This window comes from Pyrus communis, chromosome 13 (assembly GCF_041283825.1).
Source record: "Pyrus communis isolate YQ-2024b chromosome 13, ASM4128382v1, whole genome shotgun sequence".
In the NCBI taxonomy this organism is placed as follows: Eukaryota; Viridiplantae; Streptophyta; class Magnoliopsida; order Rosales; family Rosaceae; genus Pyrus; species Pyrus communis.
In genome coordinates, this window is record NC_142577.1 from 27112433 (window position 1) to 27138395 (window position 25963).

At 36.3% G+C, this 25963-nt stretch overlaps 4 protein-coding genes, 1 long non-coding RNA gene and 1 pseudogene across 5 annotated transcripts; all 6 read left to right on the plus strand.

The window, feature by feature from the left end:
- Positions 1 to 2716: 2716 nt before the first annotated feature.
- LOC137736312 (pentatricopeptide repeat-containing protein At2g02980, chloroplastic pseudogene) lies at positions 2717 to 3130 on the plus strand (annotated as a pseudogene).
- Positions 3131 to 4055: 925 nt separating this feature from the next.
- LOC137736724 (amino acid transporter AVT1J-like) lies at positions 4056 to 6003 on the plus strand. The gene is made up of 3 exons (XM_068475962.2): positions 4056 to 4350; positions 4496 to 5103; positions 5451 to 6003. The coding sequence occupies exons 1-3, from the start codon at positions 4233 to 4235 to the stop codon at positions 5961 to 5963; spliced, it is 1239 nt and encodes a 412-aa protein (XP_068332063.1). The 5' UTR covers positions 4056 to 4232; the 3' UTR covers positions 5964 to 6003.
- An 826-nt stretch (positions 6004 to 6829) lies between these two features.
- On the plus strand, positions 6830 to 10968 carry OTP85 (Pentatricopeptide repeat (PPR) superfamily protein). Its single transcript, XM_068477934.2, has one exon. The coding sequence runs from the start codon at positions 8898 to 8900 to the stop codon at positions 10677 to 10679; it is 1782 nt and encodes a 593-aa protein (XP_068334035.1). The 5' UTR covers positions 6830 to 8897; the 3' UTR covers positions 10680 to 10968.
- A 2169-nt stretch (positions 10969 to 13137) lies between these two features.
- Positions 13138 to 15209, plus strand: LOC137737999 (extracellular ribonuclease LE). The gene is made up of 4 exons (XM_068477595.2): positions 13138 to 13326; positions 13445 to 13600; positions 14438 to 14636; positions 14839 to 15209. Exons 1-4 carry the CDS (start codon positions 13225 to 13227, stop codon positions 15060 to 15062), a joined length of 681 nt encoding a protein of 226 aa, XP_068333696.1. The 5' UTR covers positions 13138 to 13224; the 3' UTR covers positions 15063 to 15209.
- A 3129-nt stretch (positions 15210 to 18338) lies between these two features.
- Positions 18339 to 20809, plus strand: LOC137738167 (ribonuclease 3-like). The gene is made up of 4 exons (XM_068477793.2): positions 18339 to 18664; positions 19238 to 19393; positions 20076 to 20274; positions 20410 to 20809. Exons 1-4 carry the CDS (start codon positions 18560 to 18562, stop codon positions 20631 to 20633), a joined length of 684 nt encoding a protein of 227 aa, XP_068333894.1. The 5' UTR covers positions 18339 to 18559; the 3' UTR covers positions 20634 to 20809.
- Positions 20810 to 22055: 1246 nt separating this feature from the next.
- On the plus strand, positions 22056 to 23612 carry LOC137736313 (uncharacterized). Its single transcript, XR_015954593.1, has 3 exons — positions 22056 to 22278; positions 22555 to 23175; positions 23309 to 23612. It is a non-coding gene; the product is annotated as an uncharacterized LOC137736313 (long non-coding RNA).
- The last annotated feature ends 2351 nt before the right edge of the window (positions 23613 to 25963 follow it).

The following is a 25963-nucleotide window of genomic DNA, read 5'->3' on the forward strand; positions in this document are numbered from 1 at the left end:
TCATCTCTAAAACTAAATAGCCTAGTCAATTTATTAAAATATTATTAATTTTTATAATAAAATATTTGATTTTTAATTTCTGATTTTATAAAAAATTATTATTAATTTTTGACATTTTATTTATTTATTTTTAAGTTTTTTGGCGGAGCGTTGATCTAAAAATCAAATGGTCCTCATTGTGCCACGTCAGTAGCCATTAATTTTAAATTTCAATTTTTTTTACTGTTGAAATCCAATAGCCTAGAAAAATAGCCATTGGAAATCCAACGGTCCACATTGTGCCACATATCCTGCATAGTGGGCCCCACCTTTGCGATGCTGTCGGCCACTTGCAACCATGCGCACGTGTTTTCCACGTGCCTGACGCAAAAATAGGATATTAGGTGGCTAACATCATCCTAGCATCATGTAGGTCGGACCTTAACTCAGCACATTTTAGACCGGCCTAAAGACTGGCTTGGATTGGGTGCCAGCTTATTAAGCTTGGTTGGGGTGTTTTTTGGGGGTGCCGGCTCAATTTTTGGACTTTAGACCAGCCTATTGTCTTGGGCTGGACTTGCTCTAATAATTTACTGCTTTTTCCCCGCATTATTTTCATGTGCTTGGTTATAATAATTACTCTGCTAAGTCGGAATCCCTTAAAGCAAAGAAAACGGAGAACCAAAACCAAAGCCTACGAAACGTACTACAGTTGAGAAATTTTCCAGTACAACAGTCACAAACTCACAAGAATCAGGAAGCATGCACCATCTTTTGATCAGAATCATTAGTTTGGAATCTTTGGATCTGTCCAAAAGCGACTCGATCAATGTCAGGGTCATGTTAGGATTAATTTCAATTGCACCAAAGCAAACTTTGGATATGCCATTTCTTTTATTAAAGGGGCAAAAGATAACAATAAGATAAAGAAAATGACCTCAAAAGGAGGGTACCAGCTGCAAGAATTTGAAAGAGGAAGATCTATAAAATACATCCAACGTTGTAAGATCGTGTGAAAGATAAAAAATCTCAAAACAATCAATCTGAGATAGGAAAAATGATGTTCTTAGCTTGTTAGTTAATTGAAAGATATTATAACAAAATACGAGTATCCAACTCAAAATTAATCGATAATAAATTGAGAATAGTTTATCAGCTATATATCGGCTTATTCTGATTCATTTTTCATCGTCTGCAATTATGCAAAAGCAGTAAAGCACCTTTCGTCTTTTGTTTTTAATCAGTATGGAAGCACTTTTGAATCTTGATGATGAATTATTATTTCATGACGTTCAGCCAAGTATTTCATATTGAATATGGATACATTATGAGACATTGGGACACATAAAGCAGCAAGTTTCATCGTAAATAATGACTTTTAACTTTTTTTAGAGCAGAAGAATGTGCTTCCAATATATAGCACTTCAACACTAAAAAACAACACATCCAAAGAAAAGAAGAGCATATATTTAATCTGGTATATTTAATCTGGATTTGGGATCCCTGCAAAGTACGTACACTGCTTTCTTCCCTAATAATTTGATGCTTCTTCAGTCCTATTTCTTGCATTATCTAGTGTGGACTAATATATGGAACTCGTATAGAAGTCACACACTTACAATGGACTAGAAAATTTGAGTATGATATTAATATATTGAACTTACACTAGTGAAGCAGTAATGTTATACGTATCAAACTCAAATTACATGATTCTTATATATAAGTATCACACTCACACAAACTACTGTGAAATGTCTAAGGAAAGACACCTAAAGTCGGAGCCCATAAGGCTAAAGGCAAAGAGAATGGAGAGCCAAAAACCTAACACCTACGGTCGAGAAACTTTTGAGTGTGACGATCATAGATTCACAAAAATAAGGCAAAATGCACCACCTTTTTGGATCATATTAGTACTTAGTTTGAATGTGCAGAGTGAATTTGCAAAATGTGGGAAAGTTGCATGCTCTTAAATCCATGAGAGCACCTAACTCTTTCATGTTCGATTCTCCTTTATCTTGTATTAAAATTTGAGAAATTATTTTGCACTAATTTTTTTTTTCCCAACCACTCTCTTCTTTTATTCTAGCCACTAAACTGAATAAATAAATAAATCAAGTAACGTAAACAAAAAAAGAAGTGCACAAGAAGAAGGGGAATGTGGTAAATTAAAATCCCAAAAAAAATATATATATTTAGGCTTGGGCTGCATGTAGTAGTAGAACCAGAATTTGGGCTTTGGGTGGACAAACAAGAAACAAGTTCCATCATCTAAAGGTTTCCTGGACAAATTTGAACCCAGTAAAAAAAAAAAAAGAAAAAAAAAAAAAAGAGGAAGTTGGAAAACAAACTTTTTACCATATCTGGGAAGAGTGATCGTATGTACACTTATATTTCGTTTCTGAACATCTGAATACCTTTCTTTTATTTTTTATGATTATTTTTCTCTGGACACCTATTTTTCACTTTCTTTGAACATCCATTTTCTTGTCTAAATTATAAAGGCTTTCTCTTCAATTTTATTGTGAAATTCAACCGTCCTCAAGTTCATCAATCGCTTGATTACCACCCCATGAGCGTCCAAGAAAAAAAACTATTTTTCTTGAGAAAATCACTATGTTCTTTGTATAATTTTATAAATATGTATAATAGTCTCTCTGATTTTTTTTTTTTTTTCAAATAAAATTGATGGTTGTACGAAACCCAACCATCTGCTTGTGCCAGCCATGGTGATGTAGACATGGGGATGCGGGTGCTTAAACGGATTTTTGAGTTAGATGATTCTCACAGTGGGGACTATGTGATCATATCGAACTTGTGTGCAAGAGCGGGGAGATGGGAGGATGTGGATTACTTAAGGAAGTTGATGGGAGACAGAAGAGTTGTAAAGATTCCCAGATGCAGCTCCATTGAGGTGAACAATGTAGTGCACAAATTCTTTTCTGGAGACGGGGAGCGTTCTGTTTCTACTGTACTGCACCGGGCAGTTGACGAATTGGTTGAAGAATTAAAGCTGGCTGGATATGTTCCTGATACTTCTCTAGTGTTTCATTCTAACATGGAAGATAAAGAGAGAGAAGTTTCTCTCAGATACCGTTGTGAGAAGTTTCTCTCAGATACCATGGTGATGGATTATGATCATAGCTCTATTTAACGTCTTCCATACAATTATACAAGCAAGCATATACATGGGATGGAAGCACCTTTATCGTTGTTAATGCGGTCATATTTCCACTCTCTTCATACATAATGCTAGGCAAATGATCACAATACTACTAGGCATCGATCGATCATGGGAAACATAAAAGAAGAATGTCTTGACTCTTTGAAACGATACACTTAAATGAGTTGTTCACTTGTCTATCAGAAAACTAAAACTTATGCGGCTTTAATAATGGAAAGTAGGCTTAATTTCTTCTAAAGCAAAGTTCGAAACATGTAAGTGGGTTTCCTTTTGAAAGCCTATAGACGTGTAATTTTCACCAATTAAATTCCACAGATTGTACAAGCTGTTAGACCAAGTCCGTGTCTGGTTTCTGTTCCCGCGACTTCAGGAAGTTGTGATCAACCTAAACTCTCATCTATGAAGAGTTAGTTCAGTTTACAACTCTTTTAAATGTTTGTTGTTTCTGTGATACGTTTCCTTTGTATCTTCAATTGCATGCGTTCGAGCTGTCAGCCAATGGGGAAAAAAATTGGATCTGTGTCGTTAGACTGCTAGGGCTCTGATACCATGTAAAACTTAAGTATATTCAAGGGTTCACTTCAATTGCATGCCTTTTCAATGAGAGGCTGCATGTATTTATATTCCACTTCAGATTACATCAGGGAATGAAATCCCTATTTACAAGGTTATTCAAAATTCAAAAATTACAACAGAAGATACAAAGGAAACGTATCACAGAAACAACAAACATTTAAAAGAGTTGTAAACTGAGCTAACTTTTCATAGATAAGAGTTTAGGTTGATCACAACTTCCTGAAGTCCCGGGAACAGAAACCAGACACGGACTTCGTCTAACACAAGCTGCCTAATGCTCTCTTTAATTAAATATTGATGTTTGTTTGTGTGGCTATCTACTCATCCTCACCATCCATTTCCCTTTCTTTTCTGTTTTTCCAGGAACAAATGATTTTGTTATTGGAATTCAATCGTTTCTGGCAATGCTAGCTTTGGTCACCTTTTTGCATTATATAACTGGATAGCCCTTGCTTCCTCAGTGGAACCAAAGTTTTTATAGTGGGCAGCACAAAAAATGGACAGCCTTAAAGCAGAGAAAATTGAGAGCCAAAACCTACCCTCACAGGAATCAACCAAAGGTGGAGGCACCTCATTTTTCAGAACATGTTTTAATGGTCTCAACACGTTATCAGGTAAATTTGTCTCTTTTTTGTCTCCGTCACGCCATATTTTTTAACTTTCTTAATGACGACAAACATGAGTTAGGTCAGTTGACTAGGTTAGCTTGTCTGACCCCTTCACACAAAACATTCTTAATTACCTTGTTTAATTTTTCAGGAGTTGGGATTCTATCGATTCCAATTGCACTTTCTGAAGGAGGGTGGTTGAGCTTAATCCTTCTTTTCCTGTTGGCACTTCTTTGTTGGTATACCGGGTTGCTTCTACAACGATGCATGGACGGGAATCCGCGGATCAAGAGTTATCCCAACATTGGAGAAGCTGCTTATGGACAGAAAGGAAGAGTCGCCATCTCCATTTTTATGTACCTTGAGCTGTATTTGGTAGCTGTTGAGTTTCTAATATTAGAAGGTGACAACTTAAACCAGTTGTTCCCAAGCATGGGTTTTAACATGGCAGGCCTCAAAGTCGGAGGCAAACAATGCTTTGTTTTGCTCACTGCCCTTGTAATTCTGCCAACGACATGGCTGAAGAGTCTAAGATTGTTGGCTTATGTTTCCGCCGGAGGAGTTTTCGCTTCTCTTCTTTTGGTTGCCTGCGTGTTTTGGGTTGGTGCGGTTGATGGTGTAGGGTTTCATGAAGGAGATGTTCTTCTTAATTTGAGAGGATTGCCTACTGCTGTGAGCTTGTATCTGTTCTGCTATTGTGGCCATGCAGTTTTTCCCACATTGTGCAATTCCATGAAGGACAGGAGCAAATTCTCCAAGGTCAGTATTTTTGAAGCGCGGTTAAATAATTCATGGAACATGCGCAGATAGAACGGTTACAAATTTTTAATAAAAAACAGAACGAGAGAAACACATAAGAGGACTATAAAGAGGCATTAAATCATGATTCACACATGGCTTATTGTCGGTTTAGTCTCCTTCAACTTAATTTTTGATTAAAATTTGGGTAACTTTGGATGCGGTCCCTATTTATCAACATTCTTTGATTGAAACCTTGTTCGTTTTCAATTTTTTATTGAAGTCACTAAAATTTTTGTAACAGATTCTATTTGTTCCTGAAATCTTTTGCAGTGATCTGACCATGTCCATTTTCCCCATCATTGCAGGTATTACTTATCTGCTTCGTTGCAAGCACCATCACCTACGGATCAATGGCGGTTTTAGGTTACTTGATGTTCGGACAAGAATTGAAGTCTCAAGTCACATTAAATCTTCCAGTACGAAAAATTAGTTCAAGGATAGCAATTTACATTACTATAATTAATCCCCTCACAAAGTATGCAATTATAATCACTCCGATTGCTGCTGCTATTGAGGATACACGCCCTTTTCGCAACAGTCGCACAATTAGCATCTTCGTGCGAACCTTAATTGTAATTAGCACCGTAATTGTGGCCTTGGCCATTCCGTTTTTTAGCTACTTAATGGCTTTAATCGGCGCATCTCTGAACGTGATGGTCTCAGTCTTGCTGCCGTGCTTGTTCTACCTCAAGATTAACGTTGCTGCTAGGAGATTCGGGTTCGAGTTGGCGGTAATTGTTGCGATTATGGTAATAGGGTCTTTTGTTGGGGTAGTTGGTACGTACACTTCTGTGAAACAAATTGTAAGACAATTCTGAAATCGTAATGGAGCATTTTAATTAGTAACTCTGATAAAAATTTTGCAAGAAGTAGAATTTCACCACATGATTCGTTTCCCATTTCTACAATTATGCAAAATCACTTTCTGTTTTTGCTTTTTTTTTTTTTTTTTTTTTTTTGGTTCGGTATGGAAGCATTTTTTATGATGAATTTGTTGGAAAATTAGTTCTTATTATTATTGTTATTTTATTAGTTTTGTTGTGGGTCAAGGATTATGATTATTTATCTGTTATGTTTAGAATTTATTTTCATTTTTCTCTTATAAATAGGAGTCTTATAAGTCCATTACAATGTAATCTTACGAATTATGTAACCTTCTTAATGAATCTTCTTGTATTTCTTCGATTTCAATATTCTTTAATTTCATAATTCTTTTATTCGTTCATGGTACGCATACTATAATTTTCAACTGAACTGTCTTCGGTCAAATGTCAATACTGCTTCCGGATCATGGCTTTCAACTTTCTGTAGTACAGAAGGAACAAAGAACAATGCTTTCCTAATAATTTACTGCTTTTTCCCTGCATTATTTTCATGTGCTTGGATATAATAATTACCCTGCTCCAAAGACTCTTGCATTATTCATATGAATATAAAGTGGGAATCCCTTAAAGCAAAGAAAACGGAACCAAAACCAACGTCTACGTAACGTACTACAATTGAGAAATTTCCAGTATAACAGTCACAAACTCACAAGAATCAGGAAACATGCACCATCTTTTGATCAGAATCATTAATTTGGAACCTTTGGATCTGTCCAAAAGCGATTCGATCAATGTTAGGGTCATGTTAGGATTAATTTCAATTGCACCAAAGCAAACTTTGGATATGCCATTTCTTTTATGGGATAACTTGATATAGATCCAATTTTGTGAGCCATTAGTAGAATTAGTCCACTTCATTGAAATAAGTCCAATAATTGAGATTCCATGTATGTTTATTTGTGGTTTGTACCATATTTACCCCTTAGGCTTACGAATTGTAGTAAATACACAAAATTTCTTAATTATGTGATAATTTGTGGTTTAACTAATCCCTTAATTGTAGGATTAGTTATAGCCATATAATCACCTCAACCCCCAGTCCGTTTCATCTCTCCTTTTTTCCTTCTTCCAAACAATTCCCTCTATCAATCCTCCTCTTTTTTGTCTCTTCTTTTCATGGGTGATATTTTGTGTTCTTCTCTCCAAATTCATTCCTTTAATGGAGGTATATTATATCATATTTATATTTTTATGTTCCACCATGTAGGTTCCAAGCATTTTTCTTCCAATACAATAGGTAATTTATTTTTATTTTGTGGGTAGATTATATATGCTTTGTAGGTATAAAGCATTTTCTTCCTATACAATAGGTAGGTAGTTACTAAATTATATCGGTCTTGTTTTCTTCATAAATAGTAGGTAGTTACTAGATAATATTTTAGTTTGAGTATTTAAATATTCAAAATTTAAAAACTGAATAAATGATAAAAAATTAAAGAATTTAAATATTTTTATCTGAAGGGGCAAAATTGATATCAAAATATGTAATTGGATACTGGACTCGGTCCCAAAAACTACCTAAGTTTTTGGATCTAGATCCAAAAGCCCCTTCTTTTATTAAGGGGGCAAAAGATAACAATAAGATAAAGAAAATGACCTCAACAGGAGGGTACCAGCTGCAAGAATTTGAAAGGGGAAGATCTATAAAATGCATCCAATGTTGTAAGATCGTGGGAAAGATAAAAAATCTTAAAACAAATAATCGTGAGATATGAAAAATGACATTCTTAGCTACTACATAGTTAAAAGATATTATAACAGAATACGAGCATCTAACTCAAAATTAATCAGCAATAAGTTGAGAGTAGTTTATCAGCTATACGTTGGGCTATTCTGATTCATTTTTCATCGTCTGCAATTATGCAAAAGCACCTTTCGTCTTTTGTTTTTAATCAGTATGGAAGCCCTTTTGAATCTTGATGATGAATTATTATTTCATGACGTTCAGTCAAGTATTTCATACTGAATCTGGATACATCATGAGACATTGGGACACATAAAGCAGCAAGTTTCATTGTAAATAATGTCTTTTAACTTTTTTTTAGTGCAGAAGAATGTGCTTCCAATATATAGCACTTCAACACTGAAAAACAAGACATCCATAGAAAAGAAGAGCATATATTTAATCTGGATTTGGGATCCCTGCAAAGTACGTACACTTCTTTCTTCCCTAATAATTTGCTGCTTTTTTTTTCAGTCCTTTTTCTTGCATTATTCATGGCCTGTCATGCATTATCTAGTGTGGACTAATATACTAAATTCGTAGAGGAGTCACACTTTTACAATGGACTAGAAAATTTGAGTGTGATGCTAATATATTGAACTTACACTAGTGTAGCAGTAGTGTTATACGTATCAAACTCAAGTTACATGATTCTTATATATAAGTATCACACTCACTCAAACTACTGTGAAATACGTAAGGGGACCCCATAAGGCTAAAGACAATGAGAATGGAGAGCCAAAAACCTAACACCTACGGTCAAGAAACTTTTGAGTGTGACAATCATAGATTCACAAAAATAAGGCAAAATGCACCACCTTTTTGGATCATATTAGTACTTAGTTTGAATGTGCAGAATGTGGGAAAGTTGCATGCTCTCAAATCCATGAGAGTACCTAACTCTTTCACGTTCGATTCTCCTTCATCTTATATTAAAATTTGAGAAATTATTTTTGCACTCATTTTTTTTTTCCAACCACGCTCTTCTTTTATTCTAGCCACTAAACTGAATAAATAAATAAACCAAATAACGTAAACAAAAAAGAAGTGCAAAAGAAGAAGACGGGAATGTGGTAACCAGAATTTGGGCTTTGGGTGGACAAACAAGGAACAAGTTCCATCATCAAAACACACAAGATAATGATATGGCAGCGCCGGCTGTCCAAATAAGCCCGTTCTCTCACCCAAAAACCAACAGAGACACCCCTCTCTCTCTCGTCCCCAAGTGCTCGACTTTGAGAGAAATCAAGCAAATCCATGCCTTTTCCATCAAAACCCATCTCCAACATGACATCTCCGTCCTCACCAAGCTCATCAATTTCTGCACCTCGAACCCTACGAGTACCTCCATGGACTACGCTCACCACCTGTTCGACCAAATTCCCCACCCGGACATCGTCGTCTTCAACACCATGGCTCGCGGCTACGCGCGCTCTGACACCCCGTTTCGAGCCATTTCACTCTTCTCCCACGTTCTGTGCGCAGGTCTCTTCCCAGATGACTACACATTCCCGTCGCTTCTCAAGGCGTGCGCCGGCTCTAAAGCGTTAGAAGAAGGGAAGCAATTGCATTGCTTTGCTATCAAGTTTGGCCTCCACCTTAACATCTATGTGTGTCCTACACTTATAAATATGTACACCGAGTGCAATGATTTGGATGCCGCTCGGCGGGTGTTTGATAAGATAACGGACCCTTGTGTTGTTATACACAATGCCATGATCACGGGCTATGCTCGAACTAGCCGGCCAAATGAGGCGTTGGCGTTGTTTCGAGAAATGCAGGCAAGCAATGTTAAGCCTACTGATGTAACCATGCTTTGTGCTCTTTCTTCATGTGCTTTGTTAGGAGCATTAGACTTGGGAAAGTGGATACATGAATATGTTAAGAAAAACAGGTTTGATAATTACGTTAAAGTGAACACTGCACTGATAGACATGTATGCAAAATGTGGAAGCTTGGAGGATGCAGTGTCTGTATTCGAAAACATGAGTGTCAAAGATACTCAGGCTTGGTCTGCAATGATCGTGGCATATGCGACACATGGGCATTGTTCCAAAGCCATATCTATGTTCGAAGAAATGAAAAGAGCACGAATTAGACCTGACGATATCACCTTTTTGGGTCTCTTGTACGCGTGTAGTCATGCTGGATTTGTTGAGGAGGGTTGCAATTATTTCTACAGCATGAGTGAGAAATATGGGATTTCTCCCGGTGTTAAGCATTATGGTTGCATGATAGATTTGCTAGGTCGGTCTGGACGCTTAGAGGAGGCCTACAACTTCATAGATGAGTTACCAATTAAGCCGACTCCCATATTCTGGCGAACGTTGTTATCAGCTTGTGGCAGCCACGGTGATGTAGACATGGGGATGCGGGTGCTTAAACGGATTTTTGAGTTAGATGACTCTCATGGTGGGGATTATGTGATCATATCGAACTTGTGTGCAAGAGCAGGGAGATGGGAGGATGTGGATTACTTAAGGAAGTTGATGAGAGGCAGAGGAGTTGTAAAGATTCCGGGATGCAGCTCCATTGAGGTGAACAATGTAGTGCACGAATTCTTTTCTGGAGACGGGGAGCGTTCTGTTTCTACTGTAGTGCACCAGGCAGTTGACGAATTGGTTGAAGAATTAAAGCTGGCTGGATATGTTCCTGATACTTCTCTAGTGTTTCATTCTAACATGGAAGATAGAGAGAGAGAAGTTTCTCTCAGATACCATAGTGAGAAGTTGGCGATTGCTTACGGGCTCTTAAACACAGCCCCCGGGGCAACAATCCGCGTCGTGAAGAACCTTAGGGTATGTGGGGATTGCCACTCTGCTGCTAAGTATATATCGTTGATCTTTAACAGACATATAATTCTTCGAGATGTCCAACGGTTCCATCATTTCAAAGACGGAAAGTGCTCTTGTGGAGATTATTGGTAGTTGAACTTAATCGAACTGGAGATCATTTTTATCATAGCATAGAAAATATATTGGCTCGACAAAACTCTTCATTTTGTCGGTGGAAGGCGATCCTTGATATCACGCTCTTCGCCAAACCCACTTCGACGATCATCGGCAGGCTGACATATCTGTCAATCATCATCAACAAGAATGCAGATTAATTTGTTGTAAATGTAAGATAAACTATGTTGTTACAAAAATATTTGTACTAATTCAGGTATTTGCAGATTAATCATGGGAATTCGAACTTAGAAGCACATTGCTCTAACCAATTTGGCTAAGCTTAGTTTTACAGTGAAACTCGAGCAATTGGGTACACTCCTGGTATAACATGTTACAAAGATGCATCTGGGACTAGCCAGCTTCATGAGGTTTATCGAATGTCCATGCAGCCCGACGAGATGCTCGTCCAACATTGAGTTCCCATCCTTCTAGCTACTTTGATATTATGAGATTTTCTAGTATCGTCCAGACCAAGATTTGATGGCCAAACTTCAAGTGTATTACATATACCGGAGCATAGTAGAATTTCCATAATATCAGTAAGCTCATTGGATATTGGACTCTCTCATAGTAAAATTTCGCTGTCATCGTAATGTAATTACGCATGTAATTAAGTTGCTCTACACTGTCAAAATTCTTGTCCACCAGATTATCATTGGAAAGAAGGAAAAAGGACGTCGGCAATCATTTTAGGAAGCTGTTTCAAATGTTAAACGAAAAATCCTGTAAAACAATCACAAATACGCACAAATATATTCATAAATTGTAATGATTCAGTTCTCCGCAGTGTAGACAGATGACTTGTAATTTAAACAGAGACATGAGTTCTCCACAATTTATCTTGGCACTATTTGAGTTCTAATAAATTAAAATTTGGGAAAGTTTTTCAAACTTCTTATTATGCTATTGGAAGATTTTTTTTAACTTTCTGATTTAGGGGCAATGCTTTCACATCTTCTCATACTTCATCACAAATGACAAAATTTAAGCCTGAGCCGCCTAACATGTGAACAATGATGACAAGAAATAGTGGAACTCCATGTATCATTGTACTTAGTTGTTTAAAGATCAAATATTGTCATCAACTATTTTTCGATGTCATGATAGTTTGCTCCACTTAGAGTAAGTATCATGTTCGATTTGCAGAGACAATAACACTATATATTTGTAATGAGTTTGACAGTGAGTTGTGGTTCATCCAATTGTGGTAACGTACCTTTGTTGTTATGTTTTGGACTGTCGTAAAAGTATTTTGTGAATATATTTTGTAAGAAAAAGATCCAGCTAATGTCAAGATACAAAATGAAAATTCCTAAAATGAGGAGAGAATATCCTCTTGATCAACATATGCCAAGTTTTCAGTATGAAAGCATTAAGCATGTATGGAAATCACGGCACGCTATTTCACCAACATTATTGCTATTGGTGACCACATTTCTATATGCATGCATGCATGTTACAACCACATGATTTAGATTTGTTTTATTTGACACAATATAAATAAAGTGTGAAAGCATTACTTTATCTACCTAACTTGGAAGGCTAATCCATCAAATAATTGGTGCAAGTACAAAGAGATGCTTACAATGGAGAGAGGATTCTCACCGGATCCTTTTTGTGAGGATTTTGGAAAATTTTCAATCACATTCGTTCATCGTGTATCGTGCTATTAGTTTTTGTAAGGTACTGTTTATATTCAATTTTAAATAAAAAAAATTTACAATGATTTCTAATTGCATGTATGATGAACGGATATGATTTGAGGATCCTCGAGATCCTCACAAAGGATCCGGCAATGATCCTCACTCCTTACAATATTCCTAACATTTATTTTATTAATCGAGGTAACTTCCAAAGGTCGCAGGAAGTCACAAATATGGCCAATAAGTGTGTGCCATACGAGAGATTTTTCAGTGGAACACAAATACATACAATCGCAAGAACGCTTAAAAAAATCTTCTCTCCACTTATCTAATGACATATAACGTATCACTTTAGATTTCTAGCATATTGAAAAATCTCCCATATCATACATTATGCACCATATTGTCTCGTATTAAATGGGAAAAAAATGATAAAAATTGTTTACACCTGTGTCAAACCTTAGCTAAAAAGCTTAACACAATCTGCCAAAATCACAGAAGCATCCCGCGTTGAGATTTAAATTAATTAATGGCTAATTTCGTTTAGTTGGACAAACAAAAAAATTAAGAAAAATAGTGAATGTGACAGGAAAAAAAATCCCACAAATATGAAAGGAAAAATTTTGTACAAAGAAAAGGTGAGCCGACATATAGCTATCATCATGCAACGGTTACACACGTAAATAATCCAGTGGACTCATAAAATTTGGTAATGAAAGCATATAAGGCTGGATATTCGGCCCCTCAACCTTTCCATATTTCTGCCTATAAATAAGGCTCGTCACCTCCCTTTCATATACACTATCATTACTCTCCAAATTAACCAGTCTCAAGAGTCAAAGGCCACAACCAAGAGAGAGAGAGAGTGAGTGAGAAGGATGAAGACCAACCCTTCAACTTTTGTGAAGCTTTTACTGATAGGATGTCTTTCAGTTGTTTGTGTTGCAGAAGATTTTGATTTCTTCTACTTCGTCCAGCAGGTGAGTGAGACGTTTTATCTTATGCCACGTCGGATGAAATCGAACCCTTGACCTATGTGATTGTTAGTTCTTATGATTTTACCTTGTCATGGTTGTGTTTTTTCGTTGAGTAATGCAGTGGCCGGGATCGTATTGTGACACAAAGCAAAGTTGCTGCTATCCAACAACAGGGAAGCCTGCAGCTGATTTTGGTATTCATGGGCTTTGGCCGAATAAGAAGGACGGTTCATATCCCTCAAACTGCGATCCTAACAACCCTTTTGATCAATCTGAGGTATTTTAATTGAATCTTGAAAATGTCTTTTAGCATAAAAAACATCGATCTTATACTTCTTTTTACATTTAAGGCCGGCCATCTAATGCAAAATCTGCTACATTTAGGCATTTTCACATAAAAATCATCTATCATTTATTCGAAATCTGTTAAAAATGAGTTTTACAGTATTAAACTTGGACAAAATTGTAACAAAATGGTCACACGCCTCATTGGTGTAAAGAACAAGTCCTCTACAAGCAAGCATGGAGAAAGCCTGTACTCCCACTAGTTGTGTATAATCATATATATATATATATATATATATATCTCATCACGTGAGTAGTGATGTATGAGAAATATAAACACATAATTGGATGTATCGAATGACCCCTGGTAATTGCAAGCTTGGTTTTGTGGCGTGACGTTTGATGTCACATCTCACACCCCCTGCGTGCTAGCAATGGCGCATTTGGACTTTTTATCCTTTATTCTGTTTTTTTCGTACTACTTTAATCTTCTGTTGTTGACAAATTAAGATTTATAATTATAATAATATATATAGCTCTTGATAATGGAATTGGATTCCATCCGCATCATTTTGATGAGATATTAGGGATCTTCACATCGTAGTCATTATTCATGTATCGTGCGGTCATAAATTATTTGACTTTTTTATTTAAAATTAAACTCAAATAGTATATAACAAAAAATGATTATACGATGAACGATTAGGATGTAGGGATTCTTAAAATTCCCACAAAGTGAATTCGGAGAAGGTCCTCTTCCCTTGATAATTAACGAACGTTATCAACCTTTAGATGCCACTAAATCCTATCATGAAAAATGATGTCACAGATTTCAGATCTAAGAAGCAGCATGCAAAAAGAATGGCCAACATTAGCTTGCCCAAGCGGCAATGGCATAGCGTTCTGGACACATGAATGGGAGAAACATGGCACCTGCTCAGAGTCGTTCATTGACCAACACGGTTACTTTGCAGCTGCTCTTAACCTCAAAAAGAAAATAAACCTCCTCCAAGCCCTCGAAAGTGCAGGTAATTAATAAATAAATTAAGAAACTAATCTGATCAAATTATCAATGCGTAACAGTTATTACACACGATTATTAGTTGGTAGATGTTGTATTCACTAGTCACCTCATATTGAGCCCACTAATTTCAGTAACTATTGATGTTAATTCCTTGCTGTGTTCGTCGATCCACATTTGTTAAACATATATAATTTTATATGTTACAGGTATACAGCCAAATGGGGACTCATACACCCTACAGAACATCAAGGGGGCAGTGAAAGATGCAACTGGGTTCACTCCATTTATTGAGTGCAATGTGGATGAATCTGGTAACAGCCAACTTTATCAGGTTTACTTGTGCGTGGACACTTCTGGTTCTGACCTCATTGAGTGTCCTGTCTTCCCCCATGGAAAGTGCGGTGCACAAATTGAATTCCCAACTTTTTAGAAATGTAGAAAGATGACTAGCTAGCTCAGAGACCACAGCATCAGCTTTGTCTAAATTTTCATGTATCCATCATTCGCTAATCATGAATTCTGGATGTAGTCCAGTTTTTAATAACCCATTTATGATAAAATACAATATATTTTGATATATGAAGTTATTGAGTCCTGACTATGTAGAACTTAATTTTCTTAGTTACTCACGCACATGAACCACATCAAGTGGTCTAGTGGTAAGTTCATGAGTCCTGACTATTTAGAACTTAATTCCGTCCAACTTTTTTGTTAATTATTAGCACGTGAGCCACACATATTAAGCTAAAACAGAACTCTACATTAATTGTTAGCTAACTCACGTACTAATAATTAACAGAAAAGTTGACGGAAGTTTCAATTTTGAGCATAAATCTTAACAGACTTTACCATAGGAACTTAAATCCTAGTTTTTTTTTACTACATGGGTTATCTTCCAACTATCCTATTACCACGGTACTTAATTTTAATTAAGCCAAAAAAAAAAAAAAACAAAAACTCACTAACATGGATTGATAATATTACATCCTTTTAGATTTTTTTACACCTTTAAATAAATAAAGGGTTGTTTTATTACCACTGGTAATTTGTTGAATACACCTACAACTAAAATGTCTCTCAACAATTTCATCTTTGCCCTTCCGTTTGTTAGATCTACCCCACCTTCCAAAACAATAAATCCCACAACCACCCACAATACCCCCACACCGTCGCCTGTGACTCCATTGTGTTCTTCGGATTATCCGAACCCTTGGAGAGGCGAGAGTGTTTGCCTCGACATTGTTTTTAAATAAGCCTTATTCTCCAGGTTTCTTGAAACTGTATTAGTATTCCTAATTGTTTTTTCATAATGATTTCGAAACTGTATTAGAAGTTTATTATCCATAACCATAAATTGAATTACAGGGTTCTCTATGCTTATTCGACAGGTCTAAGTTTCTCCAAATTGTATTAGGGTTTTGTTCTTATATTGCCCTGAGTCCAATTCTCGATATGAGAACTATGCTGAGGCCAATCCAGTATTCCCAAGTGGATTTGAATATAATACCAAAAATAATAATAATAATAATAATAATAATAACAAAAGTACAACGATGAATATTTTGATGTTGAAAAAATGCGAGCAGTCTAATATTAAGCAACGGATCTCAACAATCACCCATCGGCCACTGTGTGGAGAAATTTTTAGTTGTGACGGAAACACAAGTGGTACAACATGTGTTCTAATAAGAGTGGTGGGAAATTTTATTTTTTAAGTTATTAACTTTTTAACACACATATCCCACCATTTGTACAGTAACACGTGGTGTACCACCCCGTGTACCGATCACATTGAAAAATCTCTCCGTGATGGAGTCGGTGGTTTTGAGAATCTGATATTGGTGATATCTTATTTAGTTTATTTTGTTTACAAATTTAGACTCATTAGTATTACCCTTAAAAAAAATTTATTTTGATTGTTTCAACAAATTGTGGAGTATTAATAAACAATCCTAAATAAAAGATCAACAGTCATTAGATGTCATTGATGAGAAGAGTCTTGTTGAAAATTGTCCTTCGAATTTTCACCGGCCAAGATCGATTGATTTTGGCTTAGAGTGTTTTGGTGAGTAATTGGGCCATGTATAAAACTAGTGCACATGGCATGCTTTTAAATTTCAAGACCAGCCAAGTTCGCATTTATAATCTATTTATTTATTTATTGAAAAAAGAACAATATTTGTTGTAAGAATTTCGATTTCGTTTGGAGTACGATTTCGTTTGGAGTAACGTCTGCGTTGCAGAGATCAAATTGAATGGCCCATTTATACTTTAAAAAAGAACCCATACAGGAGAAGAGATCTATCTTAAGCCAAATCTTGTTCTAGAAAACTGGTGAAATGTGTTTGTCATGGAAGCTGCGCACCGGCTAACTACTTAGAAGAAGTTTAGGGATACTTAATTAGAAGAAGTATATGTTATTATCTTGAGGTCTAGGTAGATCACATCATTATCTGAGATATAAACACTTTTCAGTTACATGTCACTTTTGTATACGTTGATATAATTTTGTAGCAAGTTTCCAATTCATATTGAGTTTGAGGATTCAACCACCATATATTGCTGATCGAGGGGTCCATCAACCACATACATGAAATTATCTCATGATTTTCGTACGTATTCGTGGCACTAATACAAGTTCCTTTTACAGTGGAAAGTTTTAGACAAAAGGTCTTCATGATATGGCCAAGTCCATATATTCGTTACTTCGTTTGGTGGTAGCAAGTGTACATGATGGGATGTTATCCAACGCGACATGACATGTATGAGCCATATCTTAGTCAATAAATATGATTATAATAGGAGAAATTCTTGTGTACAGCATCCAACATGATGTGAGCATATAGTGCATTTGAATAACACAAAATATATATACGAAATGTTGATTTGGTGTGTGGTGTCTCACAAACACATGATCGGTAAGTCGGATACCATTTTTTCCACAAGGAGTATAAAAAAGAACACTTGACACCATCTAATCTAGGGAGTAGGATTTTCTCCCTTTCAAATTCCCTCCTCGCATTTCCTCCTATTTGAATAGTCGCAATTAAGCCACGTCAAATTCTTCTGTGACTTTCTTGATAGAGAGAAAGATAAAAGAGATATTGAGAGAGGAGGGGACAGGACGGGAGGGGTTTCGGAGGAGAGAGAATCCTCCTCCCTGATCTAGTATAGCCTGATGCTAAAATGAATTTCATTCGAAAAAGTGTAACTCAGTTAGGTATACAGATCCATATTTTTGCTCCCCATGAGTCGTGTAAGCAGATTAAATGACTTGCACGCGACACAAATAAGCCTGATATAGCAAGCATAAACGAGCTAACTTCATTTCAGATTGGCCCGGAAAAGCTAGCCATCCGACTTTGCGCTTCATCCTATTAGTTAATTACTTAAAGACTAATCCACCGGCCACTTCCTTCCCATGACATACATCTATCCACAGTTGCTTCCAGATTTGCAATTCTTATAATTTATATGAAATATGAAATGAAATGTGGAAAATTACTAGTTAGATTAAATTAATTAGTCACTCGATCAATGAGTTAATGGATACATATATCCTGTACTTGTCCATGGAGACGTGGAATCTTAAGCTAATTAAATGACAAATTAAAATTAGACTTAAGACTTAATGTAACTAATGAGAAATTAACTGGATTAAATTATTACAAAATAAATAAATAGAGGGTGGAATGAACGAAGGAGCAAAGAAAAAAAATATAGTGTACGATCACGTTAGACACGCAAATGATGGATTACACAGATTTATAAGCTATTGGTGATCAGCATATGCTTTCCATGATACTCCATATTCCCTCTCTATTTCCCTATTAAATACAGGCCCTTCAGCTAGCCATATTGTCATTCCTAAAAAAAAAAAAGAAACATATTTCATCAGAAACAAAAAAAAAAAAAAAAGGAGAGACAATGAGATACAGCAATACTTTGATCTTGATCAAGCTTTTGATCATTCAGTACCTCTCGGTTCTTTGTGTTTCTCAGGACTTTGATTTCTTCTACTTTGTTCAACAGGTGTGCTTTTGCTTCAGCTTGCTATGATGACCCATCCCAAATAGAATATGATCCTCTTTCATTTTCTTCTATATTTTTTTTCTCATATTCTATTTCTTCACTTCCTCTTATGTTACTTTTTATAGCCCGTATAAGCGATGTGCACGGTACATGGTTCATAATGCGGAACTCTTTTAGTTTCATCGTAGTGGCTCGACTCATTCGAAAAAGTATTTTCAAAATTTGAGAATCTCAATAAATCCTCTAATTTTTTTTTTTTAGTGTCTATTTTTTTTAGCCCACCCAATAACTACAAACCAAACGGTTTTTCAGTTTCTAAACCCTAGTGGAAATTTTATGCAACTGTTCTTTAGTTTCTAAACCTAGCTAAACATTTTATTTTTCTTCTCTCTTCGATCTTATTTTTGCATATGCAAGTAACCCTTTATTATAGTGGTGGAAATAAATTATGCCTTCGCATTTTGTCGTGGTTTGAACCCTCTCTATTTCCTAATCTAACATCTAACCACTAACGCTATCGTCTTTTCAAATCTCATTTTTCTATATCACATGATGTTTTTTTATATCATGCAGTGGCCAGGAGCATACTGTGACACAAAACATACTTGTTGCTATCCCAAGTCAGGAAAGCCTACAGCAGATTTTGGCATTCATGGTCTATGGCCTAATTATAAGGATGGTGGCTACCCCTCTAACTGTGATCCCGACAGCGTCTTCGACAAATCTCAGGTATATTTTAAAGCAACCGAATCAATGGTCTGTGTATCCAATAATGTAAGCAGACAGTAGCGCAAATAAGATTTCATAGTTTTACAATATACATACACCTATATAGATATGAATATGGATGCATACAGGGAGCTTCAAATACAAACTGAGACTACGCAATGATCATAATGTTTTCATACTCCATTTTTTATTTGGCTTTTTAGCTAAAATGGTCATTAAGATTGCATAACTTCTTATTACTTTGGTCTGTGAGATTTGAAATTGATAAAAGTGATTTCTGATTTAGTCCACGTCAATCATTATGGTTCTTATGTGAAAAATCTCCTTAAATAAGAACCAAAATGATAAAAATACCCTCAATTTAATAAATAATAGGCCAAAATAATTTGATAAAAAATGAGGGTATCTTTGTTAATTTTCCTATTTTACGGAGATTTTTCACACAATGACAAAAATGATTGATGGTGAACAAACTTAGGAACCACTTCTATTGATTTGAAATCTATGAACCAAAAAGTTGGGAGTTATGTCAATCTCATGGATCAAAACATGAGGAGTCATGTCAATCTTAATGACCATTTTGAAGTAAAAAAAAAAAAACATTTTTATTTGTGTGTGTTTTGAGTGTCTTCTTCTGCTAATTATTCTATTTTCATGGACTATTTATTTTGTACAAAATTAGATCTCAGAGCTGTTGACCAGTCTTAATAAGAACTGGCCATCACTGAGCTGCCCAAGTAGCAATGGTTACAGGTTCTGGTCACATGAATGGGAAAAGCACGGGACTTGCTCCGAGTCCGAGCTCGATCAGAAAGAGTACTTCGAAGCAGCCCTCAAACTCAGAGAAAAAGTTAAACTTCTACAAATTCTAAAAAATGCTGGTAATTCATTAGCAAATTTCAAAAAATTAAGTTTCCGTCTAAAGTTTGAGCTGGCCAGGGGCCGCTCCCAAAGTAAATTCCATAATATCACTTAAAACTAATAAATCAACATTTAAATGTAACTGTTGAATGCAGGAATCGTGCCAAATGATAAACTTTACAACCTAGAGAGCATAGTGGAAGCTATAAAAGAAGGTGTTGGGCACACCCCAGGGATAGAGTGCAACAAGGATTCGGCCGGAAACAGCCAACTTTACCAAATTTATTTGTGTGTCGACACTTCTGGCCAAGACATCATCGAGTGTCCTCTCCTTCCAAAGGGACGATGTGCTTCCAAAGTTCAATTCCCTAAATTTTAATTAATTCATTGTTGTAATTCTTTCACAATAATCTTTTACTTTGTAACCTGTTACTCTTGTATGTATCTTTGGCTACCGATGTTGCTTTCAACTAGCTAGCCACTTCATGTGTCATTAGTCATGACTAATTGATGAACTTTCATGTTGCTAATAAATTTTAACCACACTTTTGGCTACGTTCTCTTTTGTTCTTTATATTTAACTTTGTCTTGTTCCGTTTTCATCCAATAATGCCCTTGATGATTTTAGCTGTCTATTCTCCTAAGTGGCCAGTTTATAGATTATCATACAGAAGCTAATTAAATAAAAAATAGATTAATATTCTAACTATTATCAAATAAATAAAAGGATCATGAGTGCTTGACATGCATGTATAGTTAATAACGAAGCACCATTTCTATTGGAAACCCTACCAAACACGTGTGATCGTGCAGTGCTTACTTTTAACTCAAAGAAATCCAACCAAAAATTAAGGGTCATCTCCATTGGAAACCCTTGATACCATCTGATCTAGTGTGGCTCGACGCTATGCTCCCCATGAGAGTGAGTAGCGTCCGTAAGCAAAAATGACTTGCAAGCAACACCAATAAGCCAGATCTAGCAAGTATAATCCAGCTAACTTCATTTAAGATTGGCCTGGAAAAGCTAGCTATCTGACCTAGCGTTCCATCTTATTAATTAATTACTTAAAGACTAATCCACCGGTCACTTCCTTCCCATGACATACGTCTATCAACCGTTGCTTCCAGACTTGCATTTCTTAATTTATATGAAATATGAAATGTGGAAAATCATTAGTTAGATTAAATTAATTAGTCACTCAATAAACGAGTTAATGGATATATATCCTTTACTTGTTCATGTTAGGGAATAGAGTGTATGGATGGTGTGGATTGATACACTTGTCCCTTGATATGCAAAAGAGTGAGTTAGGATTGTTAGAATCTGTTAAGTGATAAGATTCTAGAGATTAGCTGTACAAATTACCTTTACATAGGTTAATCATTGTTGTATCTTTCTATCAACAAAATATATATACTTCAACTCGTTAATTTTCCTCTAAAGCCTTCTCGTTCTCTCCCAGTCTTTTTCTACACTCTTCTACGGGATATCTTCGTTCTGGTTGATATTGGTGAACAGTTCATGGAGATGGGATCTTAAGCTAATTAAAAGACAAAGTAAGTTAGGTTTAATGTAACTAATGGTTAAGTAAACGGACTAAATTATTTCAAGGTAAATCAATAGGTGGAAAGAACGAAGGAGCAAAGAAAAAAAAGTTGTGTGCGATCACATTAAACACGAAAATGATGGATTACAAGTTTTCATAAGCTATGGTGTCATCAGCATATGCTTTCCGGGATATATTCCATTTACCCTGTCTCTTTTCCTATTTATACAGACATCTCAGCTAGGCATATTGTCATTGTAATATAGCTCGTCCCCAGCAAAACCCGCCCGCTCCCACCACCCCAGCACCCCCCCCCCCCACCCCCACAACAAAAAAAAAACCTACTTCTGCAGAAAAAAAAGAAAAGAAACAATTAGATACAGCAGTACTTTGATCTTGATAAAGCGTTTGATCACTCCGTACGTCTCGGTTCTTTGTGTTTCCCCAGACTTCGATTTCTTCTACTTTGTTCAACAGGTGTATTTTTGCTTCAGCTAGCTCCTAGCTGTAACGCCCGTCCCAAAATTTCCTAATTTTAGTGAATATACATCAACATTATCTTCAGCTTGATTTTTCTTCGATCTCAAAACCCAACGGTATTTCAGTTTCAAAACCCTAGTGGAAATTTTACGCAGCCGTTCTTTAGTTTCTAAACCTAGCTAAACATTATATTTTTCTTCTCTTCGATCTTATTTTTCTATATGACATTAGTACTGTATATAATCCTCATGATGTTTTATATATATCATGCAGTGGCCAGGAGCATACTGTGACGCCACAAACTTTACTTGTTGCTATCCCAAGTCAGGAAAGCCTACAGCAGATTTTGGTATTCATGGTCTATGGCCTAATTACAAGGATGGTGGCTACCCCTCTAACTGTGATCCCGACAGTGTCTTCGACAAATCTGAGGTACATAATACTTAAGCAACCTAATCACTGGTCTGTGTACATAACCTAACAATGTAAGCAGACAGTATTCGCAAAAAGATGTTCATATAGTTGTATGAATATGTATGCATATAGGGAGCTTCGAATACAAATTCTGATTACACAGTGATCATACAATACTGTTTTTCTATTCCATTTTATTTTTATTTTTTGTGCGTGTCTGCGTGTTGAGTGTCTTCTTTTTCTAATCATTCTATGTACTATTTATTTTGATCAAAATTAGATCTCAGAGCTTTTGAGCAGAGTTGATAAGAATTGGCCATCACTAAAATGCCCAAGGAGCGACGGTTACAGGTTCTGGTCACATGAATGGGAAAAGCACAGGACCTGCTCCGAGTCCGAGCTCGCTCGGAAAGAGTACTTCGAAGCAGCCCTGAAACTCAAAAAAAAAGTTAACCTTCAACAAATACTAAAAAAAAGCTGGTAATTAGTTAGCTAACTTCAAAAAAAATTAAGTTTCAGTCTAGGCTGATCAGGGACCGCTCCTAAAGTAAATCCCATATAATATCACTCAAAATTAATGAATTCAACCTTTAAATGTAACTGTTGAATGCAGCAATCGTGCCAAATGATGAATTTTACAGCGTAGAGAGCATAGTGGAAGCTTTGAAAGAAGGTGCTGGGTACCAGGGATAGAGTGCAACAACGATTCGGCCGGCCGAAACAGCCAACTTTACCAAGTTTATTTGTGCGTCGACACTTCCGGCAAGACATCATTGAGTGTCCTCTCCTTCCAAAGGAAGGATGTGCTTCTAAAGTTCAGTTCCCTAAATTTTAATTCACTCCTTGTTGTAATTATTTCACACTAATCTTCTGATGGATTTTTGGATCGGCGGGCCTGCGGGGCCCCACTTTAACAACACCGGTAATGTCCCCAACTTTATCACCAGCCTAATCCTTCAGGTATAGGGTTTTATTACAAAATGCCTTGATATTAGTTAAAGTGGAGTAATCATATTTAAACCCCCATTGTTTTTCTTTTCACCCACTAATGTGGGATTCCAACACTCCCTCTCACGTGTAACCTCATTTAGTGGTTCACACAATGAGATCTACGCATTGGCAATTGAAACTCAGAGGTCGGCTTTATGTTAAGAGTCAATGCTTGTTTTCAATGGAACTCAGAGGTTGGCTCTCTATTAAGAATCATGGCTTATTTCCTTCTCGATGACAAGCTCATTGGTTTGCACGGACCCGAATCTGGCTTTGATACCATGTTGGATTTTTGGATCGGCAAGCCAATGGGGCCTTACTCTAACAACGTCAATATTGTCCCCAACTTTATCACTTACCTAATCTGTCAAGTGTAGGATTTTATCACAAAAGACCTCGATATTAGTTAGAGTGGGGTAATCATATTTAAACCCCATTGTTTTTCTTTTCACCCCCAACAACTTCTACTTTCAACTAGCTAGCCACTTGTACTTCATAGGATAAGAGATCAATGGTTGAATGATAGTTTGGTTGTACACATTGATAAAGATGTATTTGATTCTATTGATAATGATGTTGTAATAAGACGTTTCCAAAATATGAGAACACATCATGGACAATTATAATGAAAGTATGATCGATTTTTCAAAGCTACTTTTGACCCATTGCTGTAAATTCCAAGCTCCACAATTGTCTCCATGCATGTACTATCTGACACCTCATGTCACCGAACACGACATCACGTGTATGAGTCATATCTTAGCCATCAAATGCAAATATAATTAGAAGAAATTTTTGTGTACGACTGTTGCATCCAACATGATGTGACCACTAGTAGGTTTGAGTAACAGAAAATATATACGAAATGTTGATTTGGTGTGTGGCGTCTCACATACATGTGATCAGTTAGTTGAATACCATTTTTTCCACAAGGAGTATAAAAAAGGAGCACGTGACACCATATGATCTAGTATAGCTTGATGCTAAAATGAATTTAATTTGAAAATGTGTAACTCAGGTAGGTATAATACAAACTCATATTTTTGCTCCCATGAATCGTGTCCGTAAACAAAAATGACTAGCACGCAACACCAAGAAGCCTGATCTAGCAAGTATAAACCAGCTAACTTCCTTTAAGATTGTCCTGGAAAAACTAACTAGCTAGCCTTGCTCTCCATCTTATTAATTACTTAAACCTAGCTAAACATTTTATTTTTCTTCTCTTCGATCTTATTTTTCTATATGACACTATATAGCTAATACTATATATAATCCTCATGATGTTTTATGTCATCCAGTGGCCAGGAGCATACTGTGACAACGCAAATTATACTTGTTGCCATCCCAACTCAGGAAAGCCTACAGCAGATTTTGGCATTCATGGTCTATGGCCTAATTATAAAGAAGGTGGCTACCCCTTTGACTGTGATCCCAACAGCGTCTTCGACAAATCTGAGGTATATAATAATTAAGCAACCTGATCAATGGTCTGTGTGTATATCTAACACTGTAAGCAGACAGTATCGCAGAAAACATTTTCATATAGTTGTATGAATATGTATGCATATAGGGAGCTTCAAACACAAATTCAGATTACGCAGTGATCATACAATACTGTTTTTCTATTCCATTTTATTTTTATTTTGTGTGTGTGTCTGCGTGTTGAGTGCCTTCTTTTTCTAATTATTCTATGGACTATTTATTTTGTACAAAATTAGATCTCAGAGCTTTCATTTGAGCAGTCTTGATAAGAATTGGCCATCACTGAAATGCCCAAGTAGCGACGGTTACGGGATCTGGTCACATGAATGGGAAAAGCATGGAACCTGCTCCGAGTCTGAGCTCGATCAGAAAGAGTACTTCGAAGCAGCCCTCAAACTCAAAGAAAAAGTTAACCTTCTACAAATCCTTAAAAAAGCTGGTAATTAATTAGCTAATTTAAATAAATAAATAAATAAAGTTTCAGTCTAAAGTTTGTGGCTGATGAGGGATCGTTCCCAAAGTAAATACCATGATATCACTAAAAACTAATGAATTCAACATTTAAATGTAATTGTTGAATGCAGGAATCGTGCCAAATGATGAAGTTTACAGCATAGAGAACATAGTGCGTGGAAGCTATAAAAGAAGCTGCTGGGTACAGCCCAGGGATAGAGTGCAACAGCGATTCTGCCGGAAACAGCCCTTACCAAGTTTATTTGTTCGTGGACACTTCCGGCGAAGACATCATTGAGTGTCCTCACCTTCCAGATGGAGGATGGGCTTCCAAAGTTCAGTT

What these genes read in the sequence shown, in the direction of transcription:
- OTP85 (XM_068477934.2), top strand. Translation starts at nt 8,898, where the DNA reads ATGGCAGCGCCGGCTGTCCAAATAAGCCCGTTCTCTCACCCAAAAACC.
- LOC137736724 (XM_068475962.2), top strand. Translation starts at nt 4,233, where the DNA reads ATGGACAGCCTTAAAGCAGAGAAAATTGAGAGCCAAAACCTACCCTCA. An exon ending in TGGTCTCAACACGTTATCAG is followed by an intron (nt 4,351 to 4,495) that starts GTAAATTTGTCT and finishes TTAATTTTTCAG; the next exon opens with GAGTTGGGATTCTATCGATT. An exon ending in ACAGGAGCAAATTCTCCAAG is followed by an intron (nt 5,104 to 5,450) that starts GTCAGTATTTTT and finishes CCATCATTGCAG; the next exon opens with GTATTACTTATCTGCTTCGT.
- LOC137737999 (XM_068477595.2), top strand. Translation starts at nt 13,225, where the DNA reads ATGAAGACCAACCCTTCAACTTTTGTGAAGCTTTTACTGATAGGATGT. An exon ending in ACCCTTTTGATCAATCTGAG is followed by an intron (nt 13,601 to 14,437) that starts GTATTTTAATTG and finishes ATGATGTCACAG; the next exon opens with ATTTCAGATCTAAGAAGCAG. An exon ending in CCAAGCCCTCGAAAGTGCAG is followed by an intron (nt 14,637 to 14,838) that starts GTAATTAATAAA and finishes TATATGTTACAG; the next exon opens with GTATACAGCCAAATGGGGAC.
- LOC137738167 (XM_068477793.2), top strand. Translation starts at nt 18,560, where the DNA reads ATGAGATACAGCAATACTTTGATCTTGATCAAGCTTTTGATCATTCAG. An exon ending in TCTTCTACTTTGTTCAACAG is followed by an intron (nt 18,665 to 19,237) that starts GTGTGCTTTTGC and finishes TATATCATGCAG; the next exon opens with TGGCCAGGAGCATACTGTGA. An exon ending in GCGTCTTCGACAAATCTCAG is followed by an intron (nt 19,394 to 20,075) that starts GTATATTTTAAA and finishes GTACAAAATTAG; the next exon opens with ATCTCAGAGCTGTTGACCAG.